We start from the raw sequence: 19518 nt of genomic DNA, 5'->3' as shown, positions 1-19518 counted from the left end.
CAACAATTTATGGCTTTCGTTGTGGAGGGCTCCTCTGCTGGGTTGTTGCAAGGTGTCAGGATTGTTCTCAAAAGGGGAAATAAAGACGGAAATAAGGACGAGCAAGTGGGACAACATCAAAATTGTGTGAAAAATAATTCTTCACTTTGTAGGAACAGTTACCAGATAGCCATTTGAAAAAAAAAAAAAAAAAAAAAAAAATTGTCTATTCTGCCTGAACAAGTCAGAACATTACCAAAAAAATTATCCAAAAATTGCTCTCTTTTTTTTTTTTTTTTTTTTTTTTTCCACCCGTGCATGCACATGAGCTTTTTCACCCTTTGGCTGTACGGAAGACCAACTCAGGGGTGTGCCCACATACACACGCGTAGGGTTAGCCTGATTAACGAACCCCCCCCAACAATGATGCATGCACAGCTGGTTTGCTCCTTCTCTTCAACCAACGGTTGAGAACAAAAAAAAAAAAAAAAATGAAGTCACCTCTGATGAAGGAGGAACAAAACGGATAATCCGAAATGAGTCATGTTTGCGCAACGTGCGTGAGACATGTTAGGAATGTCGGCCGCCGGCGCGTCACCAAATGGCGCACAAATACACGGAATGGACAAGTGGATGTGTCAACACTTGCATGATCATGCGAACGGAAGAACAAACGAATGAACAAATTAGGGGACGCACCGGGGGTGAGTGGGGATTGCTTGTGCCCAACACGGCGACCCTGTGGAGTTAAAATTTTAAAGCAAAAACAAAAAAAACAAAACAAAAACAATCATCATGATGTAATGGGGGTGGTGGTGTCTGTCTCCTTTCCTTCCCCCACCCAACGTACGGTACATGTGCACATATGTGTACTAATCGACCATGCCTTTCACAACTTTTCCTTTCCAGACAAAACGGGAATGGATTTATTTTCCCATTCCCAAATGTGCCATTGCATAAGTGATCTTCCTATGGAGTGTCCTCATGGGAGAGGTTTCTCCTCTTCACTTAATCCCTTCTCTGTGTCTTCTCTTCGCATGCTTGGTGGGGGCAACGCCTTTGCCTTGAGCTTGTTTAAAAAGGGCGGCTTCACCTTGGTCATATGTTTTGCGTCCTTAACTCCACTAAATGGAGTAACAACTTTGGGGGGAATTTTCGGCAAAATTTTCACCATCGATTTGGGTGGCATTTTTTTCACTGGGCATTTCTTTGTGTCGAACAAGGGTTCGCTACTGTTATCTGAATTGTCTTTTGCTTCATTTTCGTTCTTTTCACTTATGGGGGGGAAATTTACCTCCTTGGTGGTGGTATCTTCCTCTGCCTTGACTTGCGGGTTCTGTTCCTCCTCTGGAGAAGTTCCTTCCCCGGTGCTTCCACTTCCACCAGGGTTGCTTTTCTCCCCGATGTTGCCACTCTCGTTAGGACTACTCTCCTCGCCACTCGGCTTGAACATCGCTACCTTTTTTAGAGGAAACTGCTTCATCGTAGACTTATTCTTCACCATCTGCAGTTTTGCCATAAAGTTGTTTTTGCTTGGGCCCCCCTTCGGCTGTCCAAATGGTGCATTTTTCATTTTGGGTGGTAAAAGGGGAATTTTCACGACGTTCTTTTTGGGCAGAGGGGGATCTTCTCCTTTTTCCTCCTTCTGATCTCCTTCGCTGTGCGTTTCTTCACCGTGTAATCCTTCCCCTTTTTCATCGACTTGGTTTTCCTTCTTCTGTTCACCGTCCTGCTTGTCCCTATCTTCCTCCCCCAATTGTGGTGCCTTTTTATTTTCCACTGTTCTTTTGAATGTTAATTTTGCCAACCCGTCCTTCTTAACAAGAGGTTTTACCATCGGCGTCCTCTTTGGTAACTCATCAGCGGTGGTGACACTAGGGGGGGTCACCTTCTCTGCATCGTCTGTACCTGGTAAACCACTTCGAACTGAGGAATCCTCCCCAGATTTCTCCTCCAGCGCATTCAACAATTCAACCACATCTACAGAGCTCTTCTTCTTTACTTCAATCTTTTTGGAAAATTTGTTTAGCGTCACTGAGTATCTTTTTCGCCCCTCGGTGGGGGGCACATCGCATTCAGCATCACTTCCAGGACCAATTACAACGTTGTCTCCTGTTCCTTTCACAGTGGAGTTTTCCCTTTGGGGGAGGACAGTTCCCCCCTTCACCTTTTTGCTCTTCATTACATTCAATCCTTTAGGACCCCCCATCAAAATTTTTGCCAAGCTAGGTCGTTTTCCATTTTTCTCATCCCTAACATGCACTATCGAATTCTCTGTCCTCTCTAACATCCTTTCTATATTTTTCCTCACTGCATTTTCTATGAACCCCCTCTCACTGGAGTTGTTTTCTCCTTTGGGTACCCCTTCGTCCTTTTTTGCATACTTTACGTTTCGTACGGATTTCACCGTGGGTGCGCCTACTTGCAGTGGCACCTTCTCCTCCGTCGTTCCATTCCCTTCTGCAACGCTCTTTTCTTCTATGACCTTTTCTTCTGCAACGTTCTCTTCTACGACCTTTTCTTCAACGACCTTTTCTTCTTCAACCTTTTTTTCTTCAACCTTTTTTTCTTCAACCTTCTCTTCTTCAACCTTCTCTTCTTCAACGTTTTTTTCCTCAACCTTCTCTTCTTCAACCTTCTCTTCTTCAACGTTTTTTTCCTCAACCTTCTCTTCTTCAACCTTCTCTTCTTCAACGTTTTTTTCCTCAACCTTCTCTTCTTCTACGATCTTTTCTTCTATGACCTTCTCTTCTACTGCCTTCACTTCTACTGCCTTCTCTTCTACGACCTTCTCTTCTACTGCCTTCACTTCTACTGCCTTCTCTTCTTCAACCTTCTCTTCTACTGTCTTCACTTCTGTTGCTTCCCCCTTGAAGGACACGCTCCCCTTCGCAACCGGAACCTTCCCCACCTTTGCCTTCAAAATAGCATTACCCTTTAACGGGACGCCTTTCGGGGGAATCACCTTTGGAATAACAGCCTTACTCTTCGGAATGGTTTTCGGGATTACCTTCTCCATCGGTTTGTTCTTTTCGCTGGCTTCTCCCTCTTTGTTGTCTTTCCCTTCCTGTATTGTTTTTCCCTCTTTGTTTTCCCCCACAGGTGGAGTCCCTTTGGGAACCCGCTTTGCCAGCATCTTCCCAAGCAGGGCCTTCTTCATCACCATGTTGTTCAGCTTTAACGGGACCTTCACGCTGGCCACTATTTTATTACCTCCTCCATTCTTCACCTCACTGTTGGAGGAAGCCGAGTTACCTTTCTCTATCTCTGCGTCTACTTTGTTTTCCTCCTCCTGTGACAGATCCTTTTTCGACTCTCCCTTACTGTCGTTTTGTACCTCTTCTTTAGCTGCTTCACCAGAGGGGGAACTCATCCCGGCTTCACTCCCATCTGGTTTATTCACACCCACTTTGATGCTTGGCGGTTTGCTCCCTCCTTTTGGGAACTCCATCGAGGCAGTTCCTTCGCTAGGCGGGTTTGCTTCCTTCACGTGTGCCCCCTCTGAGGACGCTTCGATGACCTTCTCCAATGGTAGACCCACCTTTACGTTAACCCGTCCAACTTCCACCTTTGCACCACTGTGTGTGTTATCCTTTTTCACAGGAGCCAATTTATCTACCACTGGAGCTGCCGTTTCTTCCCTCTCTTCGCTCATTCCTGAGGTCTCCATCACGGGTGAACCGGACTCACCTACATTCTTGGCTTCCCCGTTCTGACTGACCAAACCACGAGGAGGGTTATTAAACACCTTCGGTCCCGGAGCCCTCACTGGAGGCGAAATCTTCTTCCCTTTTAAAGCGTCCCCCGTGGGGGTACTCTCCTTTGGCATTCCATGTTCCGTCTTTACCCCCACAGGAGGTGGTACCTGTGTGGAGTTTTTTCCCAAAAATGCAGACTCTGTCTTCTTCTCCTCTCCTACAACTGCGGGGTCCTCCTTATCCGTTCCATCCTCCCCAATCTGACAACCACTCGGTTTATCCTTCACCCCCTTCTGAGCGTCATCCTTGAGTTTCTTTTCCCTTAGGATGTCCTTCCTACCATGATGCTTCTTCAATAAAATCCCGTTGGACTTCATAATTCCCGCCAGATTTTTCTTTCCGTTCATCTGGGGGGGACCGTTTTGTGCATTTTTACCCATGTCGTTTTCATCACCTTTTCCTGGATTATTTGCATCAGAGCAGTTTCCTCCATCTACGGCATTATCTTTCACGGGACCCACAACGGAGGTACCAACATGTGTTACTATTCCAGTGGTTTCCTTCACACATGATTCTGTTCTGTATTCCGTTGGATGATTCAACTGTTGTTTCATTTGGGCCCTTTCTTTGTTCGCATTTTTTACAAGCGGGGCGTTTCCTCCTGGTGGACTGTCTCCAATTTGTTTGTCTGGCGGAGGGGAAAATTCCAGAGGGGGTCTACGTACTGGCTTGCCCGTTGCTTCTTTGCCTTCCGGTTGTTCCTTCGATGGATGTACCTCCTTCCCAGGGCGACCCTCGTACCTCCGCGCGTTTTTCCCCTTCACGCTGACCAGGTACTCCAAATCGTCCCGGTCGCTTTCGCTGAGGGCTGTCTCATCGAACATATACTTAGAGCTGCGTCTCTCGTTCGAGGCAGATACCAGATCAGGTGGAAAGAACCCTTCGTTCCTGTTTCTGTATATACTTGACTCCTTCCTCTTCCTCCTATACTCGTCCTTAATCTTTTCCTTCAGAACAAATTTTTTCTTTTCGAACTCATCTTCACAGGTTATGTCAATGGTATCGTCTTCACCTACCGCACAGAGGGGATCCTCTTCCTTTGCACTTTTAGCCGCCCCGATGGAAGCCCAGTTTACAGTTGGGATGATTTTTCCCTTCGATGAAGAAGCCATGACTAGTGACCCCTTCTTCCCTCCTCTTATATGCTGGAAGAGTCCTTTAAAATACAATTTATGCTGTTCATAGTTTGGGCTCTTCTTCACGGGGCAGTTGTTCCTTGGTGGACCAACACATTTGTCCTGTTTCAAATTGTATATAACGCTGTGTCTCTCTTCCTGCTTCTTCGTCCTACAATCAACCTTTTTCTGTGACGATTGGATGACCACCCTCGGCTTCTTCAACTCCTTTAACGACATTTTTATTTCCTGGAGGATCCTTCTTAGTGTCTTTTCCGCTATGTTGTTATTGCTTCCCGGTTCGGTGACTACGTTTTGGCTAGCTCTCATGCTCTTTTTTTTTCCTTTTTTTTTTTGAATGGCCTTGTTTTTGACTTTGCGCAGTGGGGGCAGCTTCGCCCTTCTGCCTTTCACGGCGTGGCTGCTGTTCGTTTGGTGTACCCCTATTTTTGCTTCTTCCATTTTTACATTATCTGCTTTTACTTCTTCCCTTTTTGCCTTTTCTCGCTTTCTTTGCTCCTCCCCCCGCCATATGAGGCGGCCCCTCAGTAACCTTTCCCGCTGGGTAACATCCCTTTGGTCATACAATCGTTTCGGGGCACCCTCCTCCACGTTGTCTCTACGCGTGCTTCTCCCCCTCTTAACAACGTTTCCGTGAAATTTTACCCCCTGGACATTACGCAGGTAGTTCAAAATTTCTTTCATATATTTCTTGTCACCACTTACGTTTCCATCCAAAAAACAATTAAGTGCTTCCCCCCGGTAATGCTCGCTCAGTTCTTCCCTCCTCCGTGTTACCTTTTTTATATTTCCCTTTACCCTTAGACGGACTCTTTCATTTCTCATGATTTCACCAAACAGCTTTTTCTCACTTTTGCTAATTTCCTTGGCATTTTTTATGGCTGCCCAATTGGCCTTTACGCTTTCCTCCCTTTTAATAATTTGCTCGTCTAGCTCCTCATCGTTCAGGCTTATAACCGTGACAAGGTTGTAGTACGCCTCGTCCTTCCCCTTCACAAGCCCTTTAATTTTCAGCGATTTCATGGTTTAACAAGTGGGGAATATAATTCACGAGGGGTGTATTAACTTGGCTTACCGTTCGTACCGTTTGACATACACAGTTGCACATACAACCCTTTTCCATTCGCCCCTTAACACGAAACAGAGAGATCAGTCCTCTGCGTCGTCGTTTGTGAAAAGAACTATTCTACGCTTCTGCACAACGTCATTGTTTGCGCAGCACAGATAATGCGTTCTTTTCTGTGGAAGTTTTTTTTTTTTTTTTTTTAACCTTTCGCACTTCTAATCAAATGCAGATTTGTTCTTCACTAGGTGACCTCAATACTTAGAATAAAATTTTCTTTTTTTTTTTCACTCCTGAGCTAAACGGTGCCCTTTTTTTTCTGAGGTAAAGAAGAAAAAAAAAAAAAAAAAATGATGTCGTTAGTGGTTGTTCACAAAAATAATTAGTGCACACCTCTCATTGGCGAGATGCACATGGTAAGCACCAGCGCTAAATGGCCGACCCGCACTTGGCTCCTTTTATTTTACGACTCGTACCTGTTCAACGGTCGCGTAGGTTTAAGCGGAACCTCCTCTGACTTGTGCGCGGATAAATATGCTAGGCTCTATTGGGTGAACAGTGGGGAGAGCGGGCATGTGCAAAGGGGGAAATTTTTGCGAGTTTGCCACTTCACATTTTAGCATTTAACAATTTTCATGTTTTCTCATTTTTGCCACATCATCACTTTGTGTTTTTTCCCTTTAAAAACCGCCTCAAACGTCGAGTGCAAACTCCTCACGGTACGCACTCAGCGTGGCAAGAAAAAATACGCGCAGTATGTTCAATAAGCGCAGCGGCACAGAACAAAAAAAAAAAAAAAAAAGAAGAGCGAAATAGAACGAAACAGAACAAACAAAAATAATCATACGCTAAGAGGAGGAAGTACCCAAAAATGCGCGTAAAAATGTGTTACATAAATATGCGCCCTTTGCTAACTGCGCGAAGAAGCTCCTAAACCGCGTAGTATTTTCTTCCCCCTTTTTGAGAGAAAAAAAACGCACACGTTATGTAAAGAGGCAAAAAAGAAAGGTGAACATCGGAGCAGATCGAAACAGACCGATAGGCAGTCATATAATGCCAGTCGGAAGGAACTAAAAAGATAAACTGTATGTAGAACAAATGGACATGCAAACGCCAATGTAGAGCGGAAACCTCCTTTACAACAGATCAAAAGCGTTGCAATTTGGTAGTTCCTCAAGGGAGCGCAGAAAAAGAGTAAAAGCGCACACCGGTCACATTTTAGAAAAAATTATGACCAAGTCAGGCAAATTTAAAAAAAAAAAAAAAAAAAAAAAAAAAATAGCTATTTACACACATTTGAGCAAGGTGTGAACGATCTAGCTGTGCAAGGTAGAAAAAAAATATGACTTGTTCATACAAAAAGGAAAATGGGGGATTTCTTGTTAGCGTTGCATGGCGGAAACCAGTCCGTGGATGGGAGCTTGCCCCTTTTCCTTAACGCTCGAGTTACTACCTTTCTAAGGAAACTTCGCGAGTAAATGTACTCCATCTGTTTTTGCCGTGCCACGTGGTGAGACATCTTAACAGGTTTGAAAATCGTAAAAAGATGGGGGTGAGCGGTTGTTCATATGTGAGGACGCAAAAATGCGTTTACGCAAATGTAGGGTTCGTGAGATGTTGGTCGAACTTTTGATGTGTGTATTTTTTTGAATAAAGGACGAATTGGATAACTCGTGGGAAAAACAATTGAAGGGAGATGCAAAATGGAAAAGCAAAAAAAAAGAAAAATGCAAAACAGTCAGGTAAAGCGGCACATAAAATATGCCCCCTGTCTGTGCGCACATGTCGTACGTGCTGAACATCTGCCTGTGGAATATTTTTTTTTTTTTCCACAGTGACACCTTTGCATGGATTTGGCGCATAATAAAGGGGAGCATCCTATTCGTCCCAACTGGTCCTTTTAATTTTTACTGCGGAGACAACCGATCAACCAGCCAACCCATTTGAACAAACCGGACACACTTCTCTACGCCACGCGGGTGTTACATTTATGGGAAATTTTACCACATCAGCGCGGTAAAAATGTATATGCATGTGTACACATATGTATACGTACCCGGGGAAACAAAACCTTTCCATTTTGACCTCATCTGTTCACTTGTTACGATTTACATATTTTTGTCCAACATATTTATTCCCCCACATGTGTGGAAGTGGCGCGGTCAGGCAAATGAGCAATTCCCTCTTGCGGGAAAGGCGTCCCTTTCAATTTTTCGACATGAAAATGTGAAGAAAAAAGTTGTAAACGTGATTTACACAACTGGGGTTGAAACACGTGAGGGAGCATTTTGGGACAATTTTGTTTTGCGCGTATTGCGCTACCACAGCGATGAGCTTACTGCTCCACAGCCCCTTGGGGGGGGAACCATTAGTGTGGTGCGTGCCTAACAGTTTGCTCCTCCCGGTGGGGAAGAAGCCCTACGTTCCATTAAGAATCCTCTTCACCGTGAAACGAACCACCCCAAACGGGATTTCCTCAGACAAGCGAACTCTTTTGCAATCCACCACATCCACTTTGGCATTTCTATAACCCTCCAAATGGTAAACACGAATGTTGTCGCGGGGAATTTTTTTTTTTTTTTTTTTTTTTCCCATTTTGGGTCATACGGAAAAGGGGACTAAACCCCACCCGTCTGTCGCCTCTTTCTGAAAAAGGTAGCTCCTTGTAGGGGAATTTTTTTTAAATACCATTTGACGCACTTACGGTGTGACGAAAATGCATTTTTACGTTGCCATAGGGGGGAACAACTAACGGAGGAATGCCTAACTGGTTATACAAACAGGTAAGGGCGAACAGGGAAGCGTGGAAGGGGAAACATATACACCTACGGAAAGGTTAACCTGTATGTGCCAGTTCGGGGAGGAGTCTCCAAACATAATAGCGGTAGCACAGAGCGAAAGGATTTTATTATGGGGTGAAGAAGCAGCATGTATGTTCCTCAACTCCGCAGTTAAAAAAAGAGGCAACAAAACAGGAGGAAAATAGAGCGGTGGAAATGAAACTGTGGAAAAGTAAAATATTTTTTATGCAAAACATTGCGCTGCACAGAACGATGCGAAAAAATTGGCGCAGGGATCCCACGACAAGCACCTTACAACGCGGTTAAGGAGCACCCCTCAATTCCCCCGCGAAGAAAAAAAAAAAAAAAAAAAAAAAACGCGCGATTCACAGGTAAAACGCCCTGCGTTATTCTGCTGTACTGTATATTTAAGGCGTACATAAAACATATGCGGTAAAAATGGGCCCCTGCCTAACGCACCACGCGTTTGTGAAGTTAACCTGCTTGCGATAATGTGGAGGGGGGAGGGTCATCTGCTAAGAAAAGCAAAAGCGCATACACAACAGCGCGTACCGTTGCCCATATTGTCGTTGGAAACGGTGACGGTGTGGCCGCATTTCTTTTTTGGCCTGTTCCTTTTACTTGTCATGTGAGGAGAGCATATTGCAACTTCTCCCTTTCTCATTTGTTAGGTTACCCCAACGGTGAGAAAAAAAGAAACCCTCCCCTCGGAACCTTGATCGTCCCCGATGGTATTTTTTTTCCACCCCCACAGTGCAGATACATATAAAAATAATACATATGATATGCCTATACGCGTCATATGCGCATTACACTTTGTGACCCCGTGAGGGTTAAAATAATAACTGCATTGAAAACGGAATTGTGACTTCCACCTCCATTTAAGTCCATCCCGCGCATAAAGGTGAAGGAATGCAAAACGGAGTTCACTCCACTCTGCTTTTCCACGCATAAGCTGAACGAGGCTTTTTTCCATGCCGCAATTGCAAATAACAATTTTTGCAGATAAAAAAAAAAAAAAAAAAAAAAAAAAATTTAAACCTTCAGGATTTACGCAAAAAGAAGCATACATGAAAAGTATCGAATGAACTTCCTTATAGAAAAGAACATTCTACCGCTCATTATATAGTGACAAAGAAAAAAAAAAAAAAACACGAAAGGTGAGCATAAGCCCATTTTTGTCACGCGTAGTAAAAGTGAACAATTTAAACAACGCAACAACACGAGGCTAGGATATTTATTACGTCCCCATCGAGTATAACTTTAGAAAAAAAAAAATGTCGACTAATAAGAAAGTGCAGTCCCCCAAGGAGGAGAGCATCGCGAAGATGCTCATCTGTAAGGTAAGCACTGGATGGTGAGATGCAATTGGGCAGGCCTCCCGGAGGGGGGTGGCTTTCCAAATGTATATGCCTTTGCAAACGTATATGCCCTTGCATGGGGGTAGTACCTCCTCACGGGCTAGGTCACGCCGCCCCCCCCAACACCATAGTATGTTGCATAACGTAGCCCCCTCTGAACGGAGATGCATCTAAACCGAGTGCATCTCAACGGAGATGCATCTGAACTGAGCTACCTCTACGCGGAGCCGCGTTGCAAGGAACCCCTCATATGTATCCCCCCGCAACCAATTTAGGTCCACATCGGAACGAAGAACCTGGAAAATAAAATGAAGAGGTACGTATACACCAGGGCGAAGGACGGCGTGCACATCCTCAACTTAGCCAAGACGTATGAGAAGCTCCAGCTGGCCGCAAGAATTATCGTAGCCATTAACAACCCAGCAGATGTAGTGGTAGTGTCAGCAAGACCATTTGGAAGTAGAGCCGTTTTGAAATTCGCTCAATACACAGGAGCACAAGCCATCGCAGGAAGGTGGACCCCTGGTATGTTGACGAATCAAATTATCCAGAAGTTTACTGAACCCAGATTGCTAATTGTAACGGATCCAAGGACAGATGCACAACCGGTTAAAGAATCAGCCTATGCAAACATCCCTGTCATTGCTCTGTGCGATTCGGATTCTCCCCTAGAGCATGTAGACATTGCTATTCCTTGTAACAATAAAGGAAAGGAATCCATTGCACTTATGTACTGGCTGCTAGCACAAGAAGTTTTATACCTCAAGGGAACCTTGCCAAGGTCGAAGCCATGGAAGGTCATGGTAGATATGTTCTTGTGGAGAGACCCCGAACAATTTGAACTGAAAAATTTAGCCATAGAAGAAACGGCCCCCGCAGCTCCTCACTTGACTGAGAACCAATTCGCCACGGAGGCTCCATATGAAGAGTGGAACAAGAAGGAAGAATGGAATGACAATGCGAACGAGGAATGGAAAAACCCAATTGCAGCGGAAGAATGGTAAGAAACAACTAAGGGGGGGTACCCATCCCAGGGTCTTCCCCGTTTGAGCAAGTATGTATAACCAACGACTCTTCCAGGAAATATCACCCATACAACACCGGCGTGTGCATCCACGTGAATGTCACGCATAGCGGACGGCCATGAAGATTCAACGAAGGCGCGCTGAAACCGAGAATATAACAAACGCACAGTTGTGCTATCCCTCGTTCTGCACATTTTTTCGGTTAATGTGCCTTATAATTTTTACCCACCTTTTATTCCCTTGTGTTTTCCCCACGTGTAGCGTGCCTCCTTTTTTTTTTTTTTTTAATTAACTGCATATATAAAAATAAATACTTTATATGTACCAATGTGTGGACATTAAAGCAGTATAACAGATATAAAAAAATACGTTAATGTGAAATCTACAAGTAGATTAATCGCGGGGAGGTGATTAAGTAGACATGTGGTGGTTTCCACGATCTGTGTAGATATGGTTCCTCTCCTTATAGAGACGTTGCTGGGCTGCGTCTTTCCCATTTGACTCCCCACCCGTTCTGCCAAGTGTTCATTTCCAACGGGGGGAAAATTACCTTGCCGTTCAGGCAAAAAAAAAGCGCTTTTCAAAATAACACTTAAAAAATCACCTTGCCGGTCAGGTAAAAAAGGGGCAAAAAAATCATCCTCCAAAATGGCTAGCACTCCTTTCCACGTCACCCAGTTGATAAACCCAAACAAGACGCGCCGAATGATCCCCAGGAAGAATGGCATACAACGACAAGGGGTATGTCCCCTCCCTATTTGCCCCCATTTGGGGAACCACAAATGTGTAAACTTAAGATACGCTCGTTTGTCCCTTGTTCGTCCACTTTTGGCTAGTCTTACCTTATATCAAAAAAAAATAAAAATATAATAAAACAGCAACGTAGAAAGATAACGATGCGAACATGTAGTAAAATAAATAATTTTCCATCGCAAGTGGTTTTTTTTTCCTATGTGGTTGCACGCCGTTGTTTTCCGCGCGGGGAAAAAAGCCACAAGGCATGCATGCACGTAGGCAAAGCAGCGTGCAGGAAAATTCAGAGAAAACGAAACCGAGGAAGCCCAAAAAAGTGTACACAAACATGTGCACGTAAAAATGGAAGAATGTAGAGTCGTGGCGGACAAGCATGCGTAGTTCCACAAGGAGGTTATTTTCCGGAAGGCACGTTACTTACAGAGAAATTTTCCACACCTGTATGCAAGCGCAACATAATATTCTTAACAAAGAAAGGAAAAAAAAAAAAAAGGGTATAAGAAGAAGTTCACCGGTTTCGTAATCTACAGCGAAAGATACCTCCACCGAGGGGGAATCGGTTAAATAGAAAAAAAAGCAACCGTGAGCGGAGCATCCCCACCAGAAGGACGATGGACCCCGAAGCCTCTTTCGAAAGGTCCTACCCTGAGCTGGGTGCTCTGCGTCTGCACTTCGACGTGCTGGACTCCACCCAGCTGTACTGCAAACGGAACATGGCGCGTCTGCTACAAAATGGGATTTTACAAGACGAAAAAAACATAATCGTGGTGACTTGCAACGAACAGACAAATGGGATCGGGACGAGAGACACGAAGAAGAAGCAAGACAGAGTATGGCTATCGGAAAGGGGAAATATTTTTACAACCTTTGTTCTTCTGTGGAAGAGGGAAGACATAGAGAAGGTCAAGTACCTAGCACAAACCTCCACCGTGGCAGTGAGCAAAACGTTGGAGCACTTCCACTTAGTAACACAGATCAAATGGATCAATGATGTCCTCGTGAACGAAAAAAAAATAGCCGGTTGTCTTGTTAACTTATACTACCTAGATGACTTCCCTTCGTTGCTGAACCGTTACGTCTGTGTGATGATTGGCATAGGGATCAACTTAACCCTAACGGATAGGAATAACCTCCTAGGTAACAACTACACTTCTGTGCAGAAGGAACTACAACGAGATTTCAACAGCCTGTATTTAATCCCATCAGTAGAGGATGTCACGGAAAAGTTAATCTACAATTTGCATGCAGTATTGGTAAAACTGAGAGAGGAGGGATTCTCTTCCTTCCTGGATTACATAACGCCAAGGCTTCTATACAAAGACAGGAACGTTCTGGTCGATACGGATCATGAGTTAATTCATGGGTGCCTCCAAGGGCTGCTCCACGACGGCTCACTCCTCCTCTTACGGGGGAAGAACGAGCTCATCCACGTGAACACGGGGCACCTGCGTCTCTTCGACGGTCACCCGGGATGAGATTCGAAGTGGGCGTGAAATAGGACGTGAAGTTTGATGCAAACGTGGGAATAGGCGAAGTGTCCCCTCCCCTTCGTTCAGAAGAATCCACCTTCTGCACGCGCCATACTAAGCATCATGCATTATGCTCTAATTTATCCTTTCCATTATTTACATTATTTCCATTATTTTTATACGTTCCCTTTTTTACAACAGTAACAACAGTGTTGTAGTTTATTTTAGCCAAAGTGGGCGTCCACTATCCGTTCGTTTCCTTCGCTTCGCAGGAAGCAATACAACCTGGGGCATCAAAGAAGAGGCACAGAGTCCCCCCCCTTAAAAATACACCTATACAGGGATGTGCATTTTTGCAACACGCCTAAAGGGGTTATCACTTGGGGGCACAGGTCGAAAGGGAGGTACGCGTTGGTAGGGAGGGGAAAGTCACAAAACGGCAACGGTGCAGTGACGGCGCTTCCGCCACGCAATCATTTGTAAGGTGTGTGTGCACCCATCGGGGGATCATCCACAGGAAGGGGGGCACACCACAACTTCTGCGTTGGAAAAAAAAAAAAAAAAAAAAAAAAAAGAAGCTCCTGCCCTGACCTCCATTGGTCACCTATTGAGCAATTTTATTTTAACAGGGGAGAACCAATCATGTGATAACATTTTTTTGGAGATGCTCTTCCAGTTGGCACGTTTCTATCGTGGGGGGATCTTATCCCCCTCCCTGGACGGATTTACCCTCTCTAGTGGGTAGCTCCTTATTTTGTGACGCGTCTTGGGGGGGGTCCTTTCGGAAGGGGTTCTCCTTTTTCTTCATTTGGGGTGGACATTCCAACTGTGCAATGGGTTGATTAGCACATCCATTGGCACCACTTCCAGGGGTTCCTTTGGGGAGGGTCCCTTCCTGACACCCCTGTGGTTGAACGGAGTTCCCTCCATGATTACGCTCAAAGGGGGAGCATACTTCAATTGTTTTTTCTGTGTTTACATTTTTCTTCGTCACTTTGTAGAGTTTATTCCCGTGTGTTTGCGTTACCGTTGGCGTTGTGTTGGTCTCCCTGTTGGTTTTGTGGTTTTGCTGATTTGTGATTTTTCCGTTGTAATTATTCACGCTGGTTTGTCTGTTTTGCCATTGGATTGTATTTTGGCGCGTACTAGCCGTGTGCATGCTTCCTGTGTGTCTCCTCTTAAAATTAGGATTGACCAATTTATTGTAGGAGTCGCTCATTTTGGGTGTACTATGAGGGAAGAAGCATTTGTGACGCCCTGCATCTAAGGAAGAGGAGCTAGTAACACCTGTGGCGGATGGCGTGCCGATCATAGAGGAAGAAGACGGCTTCTTCTCTTCTACCACTGTTGCGGAAGACGAAGTAGGGGTTCCCTCCTTGAAGTGAAAACTTCCATTGTTACTCCTCATGGAAGCTATTACGTTGGTGAGGAAGACGTCCCTGAGAGAGTCCTTCCTTCGAATGTCGTGAATGTCTACCGTGATAGATATGCTGTCGTTTTCCATGCAGTTTTTTAGAATCCCCCATTTGTTGAATCCAAACCAAGGAATCGTGGAAAAGTCATAGAAGCAAAACTTCTTCTGGTACTTTCCACAGGTAACTGAAAAAAGGATGTCACAGAATCCTGTGTAGGAGAAAAGAAGGTCAAAGGAATTCTCCACCAAAATTTGAACGTCCTGGTTTATGTTTAAGAGAATAAAAAACTCATTGATCAGCGTCTCTGTTTTGTACTCAGGAGATACAACGAAGTAGTTGTCGCTCGAACAGAGTAAAGAAATCTTTTTTATGTTCCACTGAATCGTTAGAATGGTTTTCTCTTCCTTTTCTGCGTCTGCTCCGTCTTTTTCGTACAAGGGGGGGAACTCCTCCTTCGGCAGTTTTTCCTCTTCCACGTTGGGGAAATGCAATGGGGAATGTTGATCTTCCTTGTTCGCTTCTTTTTCGTGCAGACACGCATGGTGGTTGTCCTCCCCCTTTAGCGTCGTCCAACCCTGCGTGCAGTTCGTGTTCGTAGTCGTCGTTTTCACGCTACTACACGCAGGAGCATTCCCCCCGACAGTGTGTCCCTCCACCTGGTCATATTCCCCCCCGGAGGAACCCCCACTTTTTTTAAAATTGTAGAAGAACGCATCGACGGACTCGAACAGGTTGCTCTTCTGCGTAACGTCCCCATCCGTTGGCCTCAAGGCGAAGTCACCCCGAAGGGGAGTCCTCCTATTAGAGACCCTACCAATTGAACGCATCCTAGTGTAGTCACCCACCCCAAGACGAGCACTTCCAACGGTGGAAGATCTCCCCCTCTCAAAATTCATCCTAAAACATTTCAATAAATTCACATTGCTATCCTTCAGTGCGTTTCTTGATTCTCCCACGTTTGTAGTTCTTCTAGCATAGGTTGCCCTTGGTATCGCCCTTTCCATGATAATGTTGTTACAGGTAGTGTGTAAACCTTTGTCTGCCTTCGAAATGGGGAGGGAAAGGGTCAGAGGATTGTTACCCCATGGTTTATCCCCCGGGGAGGGGGACACAGTACCGTCACTATGGCTCTCCTTTCGTTCATCATCTCCAGTGCGGGCATTTCCGAGTGTCGCATTTTGTAGGGTCCCCTTTTCTTCATGACGGTACGGGCTAGCAAATAACCTCTGCGTGTAGGTCAACTGGCTTTTGTTCATTTCAGTTCTGTTGTTTGTAAAAATGTCTTCCTTCTGCTGGAATGCCCATGGATTCTCCCCCCTAGTAGTGTATAAAAAAGGGTCCTTAAACATCCCCCTTTCTTCCTCTTCAGTGCAACGTCCACTTTCCTTATAGGGGACCTTTTCCATTCTGTTACCTCCTGATGCGTCCCTACCTATATGTGTAGTACTGATTTTCTGATCGATGGAAAGGTCTGGAGATTTGCATTGGAACTGCTTTGTGTTGCTACTAACCAGACTGGCCAGGCAACCTTCTCGATTTGGCACCACCGAAGTAACGACCGGAGGGAAGGTGCTTCTCTTCCCAACTGTTGCTTCTTCATTGGGATCGTACAACATACCATCTCTAAATATGTGTGTCTTCAGCACATGGTTTGTGGCAAAGGGAGGGGTCATTATATGTTCCTCACTCCGGTTTGACGTCAAGCGGTTCAGTTCCCCCCTGTTGTGTGTGTCCCCCCCTTTATGATCACCCAGCATCAGTTTAGGAGCTGCCACCCCTTCGCTACTTCTAACCACATCTACCGTATCCTCCTCAAACATATTTTCTACCCTTATGAGTTGGTTCTCATTTATCCTCTTTGTCTGTGCATTGTGTGTGTCCCTCCCTGAAGTACTCTCTCCCCAGTGCATGTCTTCACAGCGGATTAGCTTTCGTGGGTTCTTCTCTGTGGGGTTTATCAACTTATTTCCAATAAAATAGGGGGGGTCCACAATTAGGAATTCATTCAACTGGTACGTATCGGCATGGGGTAGTCTGTCTTCTTTCTTTGTTCCTCTGATGAAGGGAAAATGGTCCACCATCCTTTGTGGGTTCTCTCCTTTCGGGTCTTCCCCTCCTGTTTCCTCATCTCCCCCGTAAAGAGCAGAAATCCTTGGGGTGCATCCCAACAGATCGCATATCTGCAGACCCAGCTTATCCTCCCCCCTCTGGTTAAGACGTTTGTTCTCTCCACGGGGGTACTCGTTTCTTCCTCTATCTGTTTTGATTCTGCAAAATGTCTTCTCTCCTGTGGATACTTCCCCCCCGTCGAGACGACTGTCCAATTGGTTTCCAATGCAGAGACGATTGAGTCGTTCGTTTGGAAATCCACTTGTTCTAATACGTAGGGAATCATCACCGTGACCCTCCTCATGTAGGTCCCCCTTCAAACGCATCTTCACGCTTTCTTGTTTCCTTTTCAACAGGTTCGTATCGTTCATGTGGATGCCTTCAACAAGTGGGAAGTCGAACGTGTTCTTTGAAGCTCCGTCTGTGCTTGCCATTTCTGAAACGTGAGACTGTAAAATGAATGGTTCTCCCTTGTAGTTACCTCCTACTGGTGCGTATTCATAACACGGGTTCTTATCCCCGCCGTGGAGGTAATTCACCGTGTTCAGCAGAATGGTGTCATCCGGCTGCTCCTCCCCCTTGTGGTACTGCACTGTTTCCGTTGGGCATTCGATCGGTCCAGCTGGCACCCTACCCAAATTCAACCCCATCTGGGTTTCCTCCCTCTCCTCATAAAACATCGGATTATCTTCGTAACTGCTTAAGTGGTTCAAGGAGAGCAACTTTTCTCTTCCCTCCTCGGAACAGTCACCTTGAAGTGCCCCTCCACTGCTACATCTATCACACTTGTTTGTTAAGGTGGAGAAGCATCCCCCTTTTGGGACTGTCCCCATGTCGTCCTCATCCTCCCCACCGAACTTCACGTTGTAATAATGGGTTCGTTCATTCAGTAAGGGACTTTTCACATGGGTACCCCCCCCACCGATGTAGTGGTAACCCCAAATGTCGAACTCATCAGGAGGGGACCTTTCCCATGTATCAAAGGAGCACTCTCTTTTGTGTATATTGTTAAGTGTGGTTTCTTCACCTCTGTTTGGAATCCCCATGGAAGGGACGTCACGCATAGGGTACTCCCCCGGAGGCGTATCCCTACCAGTGACACGCGCAAAGAAATTGGTGTCTCCTTTTCCTAAACAGAAGGCCGTCTCGATATGTCCCTGGTGGGGCATGCCACTATTGAAAAAGTTGTAATCCCCCCAAGAATCAAGTTGGTTAATTGGTTCATCCCTTTTGTTAAGCACTAGTGTGTCTTCCGCGTGGGCCTCTCCCTCCAGCATCTGTAGTGAAGTCACCCCGCTGGGTAGTTCACCCGTTCTGTACTCTCCATTGTATAAGTTCAGAATGTTACTATGTATACCCCCTGCCGGATATGGGTTCACAATTCTATCCTGCGTCACTTCAATTGAATTAGGTCTGTCCATTTCGGTTACCCCCACTCCTGCATGGTCACCTAGTATGTGTAGATTCTTCAGCTTGTTACTCATTGTATCGTTTTGCGATTCGAACAGACTTACCTCATTCGTCTTGATCATTTGCAGTGCGTCTACTCGGTTGGTTCTTGCACGGTTGCTTGAACCGTCTTCTGAGTCACCACCCAACTGATTTGGGGGAAACTCTACCTGAGGTGTATACATTTCGCCATGCACTCCTCCGAAGTGTAACTCCTCCAGTGGTACGTTCTTCTCACAGTTCGACTTGTTCTGCATTTCCCTTTTGGCGCTTCGAAGGAGTGGCAGATGGTGCTGGCGTGGGTGTCCACCTATACTTGACCACCTATATGTACCTGCCTATATATACGTACCTGTGTGCGTGGCCGCTTTCTCACCAACGAGTCCCCCCGTCACACAAACAGGGATACTTAAACGAATGGGCAGTTCCGACCAGATTAGGGCACCCCCCCCAAAAAAAAAAAAAAAAAAAAATCACGCCTTAATCTGCCACTTTACCTGTGAGTACCAGTAGGTAGGTCTCTTTTGCAAGGTCCTTTCCCATCTTTCCTCGAAACTGTTTTTTGTTTCCTCCTGGTTGGTATCACTCTACATATGCGGCAACCGAACCAGGGAAAATTCAACTGGCAAGGTTGTTGCCTCACGCACTTCTCTGCTTACCGTGACGTCATTCGAAATGGAAAAAAAAAACTCACACCGAATGGTGAAAGGTAAATAATGCCAATGGTCGTGGTTGCAGCCACGCCGACGTTGATGTATTCGTATGCTTCCCCGTGGAATACACACGTGTAGGAATGAACCCAGAGGAGCGTCACAAAGAATCACGAAAATTTAAGAGGGAAAAAAAAAATCATCCAGAGGATAACCCCACGTGCGGTGTAATTTCTCAGGGGATAAAAAAAAAAAAAAAAAAAAAAAAAGTGTTGCCATTCCTGGGGGTGGCGTTGCACAGGTGGCACTTGTTCTTGCATGCGCGTTTATGCGGGCCGACCTGCAGTTGTGCACTTGACACATGTTCATGTGGCGCGAAAATTAAACATAGGTTGGTTGCCTGTCACTTATACACTCAATTACCAATGCAGGGGGAAATTTGCTCACCATTGCGTTGCTTGTATTTTCGTGTATGTTGTTGCTACGGGGGGGATACAAGGGAATTGCTTGCATGTGTAAGGAGAAAAAAAAAAAGAAAAAAGAAATTCCC

General features: G+C 45.4%; 4 protein-coding genes across 4 annotated transcripts; 2 read left to right on the top strand and 2 right to left on the bottom strand.

The window, feature by feature from the left end:
- Window positions 1–961: 961 nt before the first annotated feature.
- PCOAH_00014360 (Uncharacterized protein) lies at window positions 962–5896 on the bottom strand (the record flags this gene model as incomplete). The annotated part of the gene is made up of 1 exon (XM_020058245.1): window positions 962–5896. One exon carries the CDS (start codon window positions 5894–5896, stop codon window positions 962–964), a length of 4935 nt encoding a protein of 1644 aa, XP_019913755.1.
- Window positions 5897–9782: 3886 nt separating this feature from the next.
- Window positions 9783–11102, top strand: PCOAH_00014350 (40S ribosomal protein SA; the record flags this gene model as incomplete). The annotated part of the gene is made up of 2 exons (XM_020058244.1): window positions 9783–10080; window positions 10374–11102. The coding sequence occupies 2 exons, from the start codon at window positions 10015–10017 to the stop codon at window positions 11100–11102; spliced, it is 795 nt and encodes a 264-aa protein (XP_019913849.1).
- Window positions 11103–12487: 1385 nt separating this feature from the next.
- PCOAH_00014340 (Biotin-[acetyl-CoA-carboxylase] ligase) lies at window positions 12488–13351 on the top strand (the record flags this gene model as incomplete). The annotated part of the gene is made up of 1 exon (XM_020058243.1): window positions 12488–13351. The coding sequence occupies one exon, from the start codon at window positions 12488–12490 to the stop codon at window positions 13349–13351; it is 864 nt and encodes a 287-aa protein (XP_019913817.1).
- A 697-nt stretch (window positions 13352–14048) lies between these two features.
- Window positions 14049–18575, bottom strand: PCOAH_00014330 (Uncharacterized protein; the record flags this gene model as incomplete). The annotated part of the gene is made up of 1 exon (XM_020058242.1): window positions 14049–18575. One exon carries the CDS (start codon window positions 18573–18575, stop codon window positions 14049–14051), a length of 4527 nt encoding a protein of 1508 aa, XP_019913643.1.
- Window positions 18576–19518: the final 943 nt, after the last annotated feature.

This window comes from Plasmodium coatneyi, chromosome 6 (assembly GCF_001680005.1).
Source record: "Plasmodium coatneyi strain Hackeri chromosome 6, complete sequence".
NCBI classification, from domain to species: domain Eukaryota; phylum Apicomplexa; class Aconoidasida; order Haemosporida; family Plasmodiidae; genus Plasmodium; species Plasmodium coatneyi.
The sequence above is the reverse complement of the archived record's forward strand: the minus strand, read 5'-3'. Positions and strand labels throughout refer to the sequence as shown.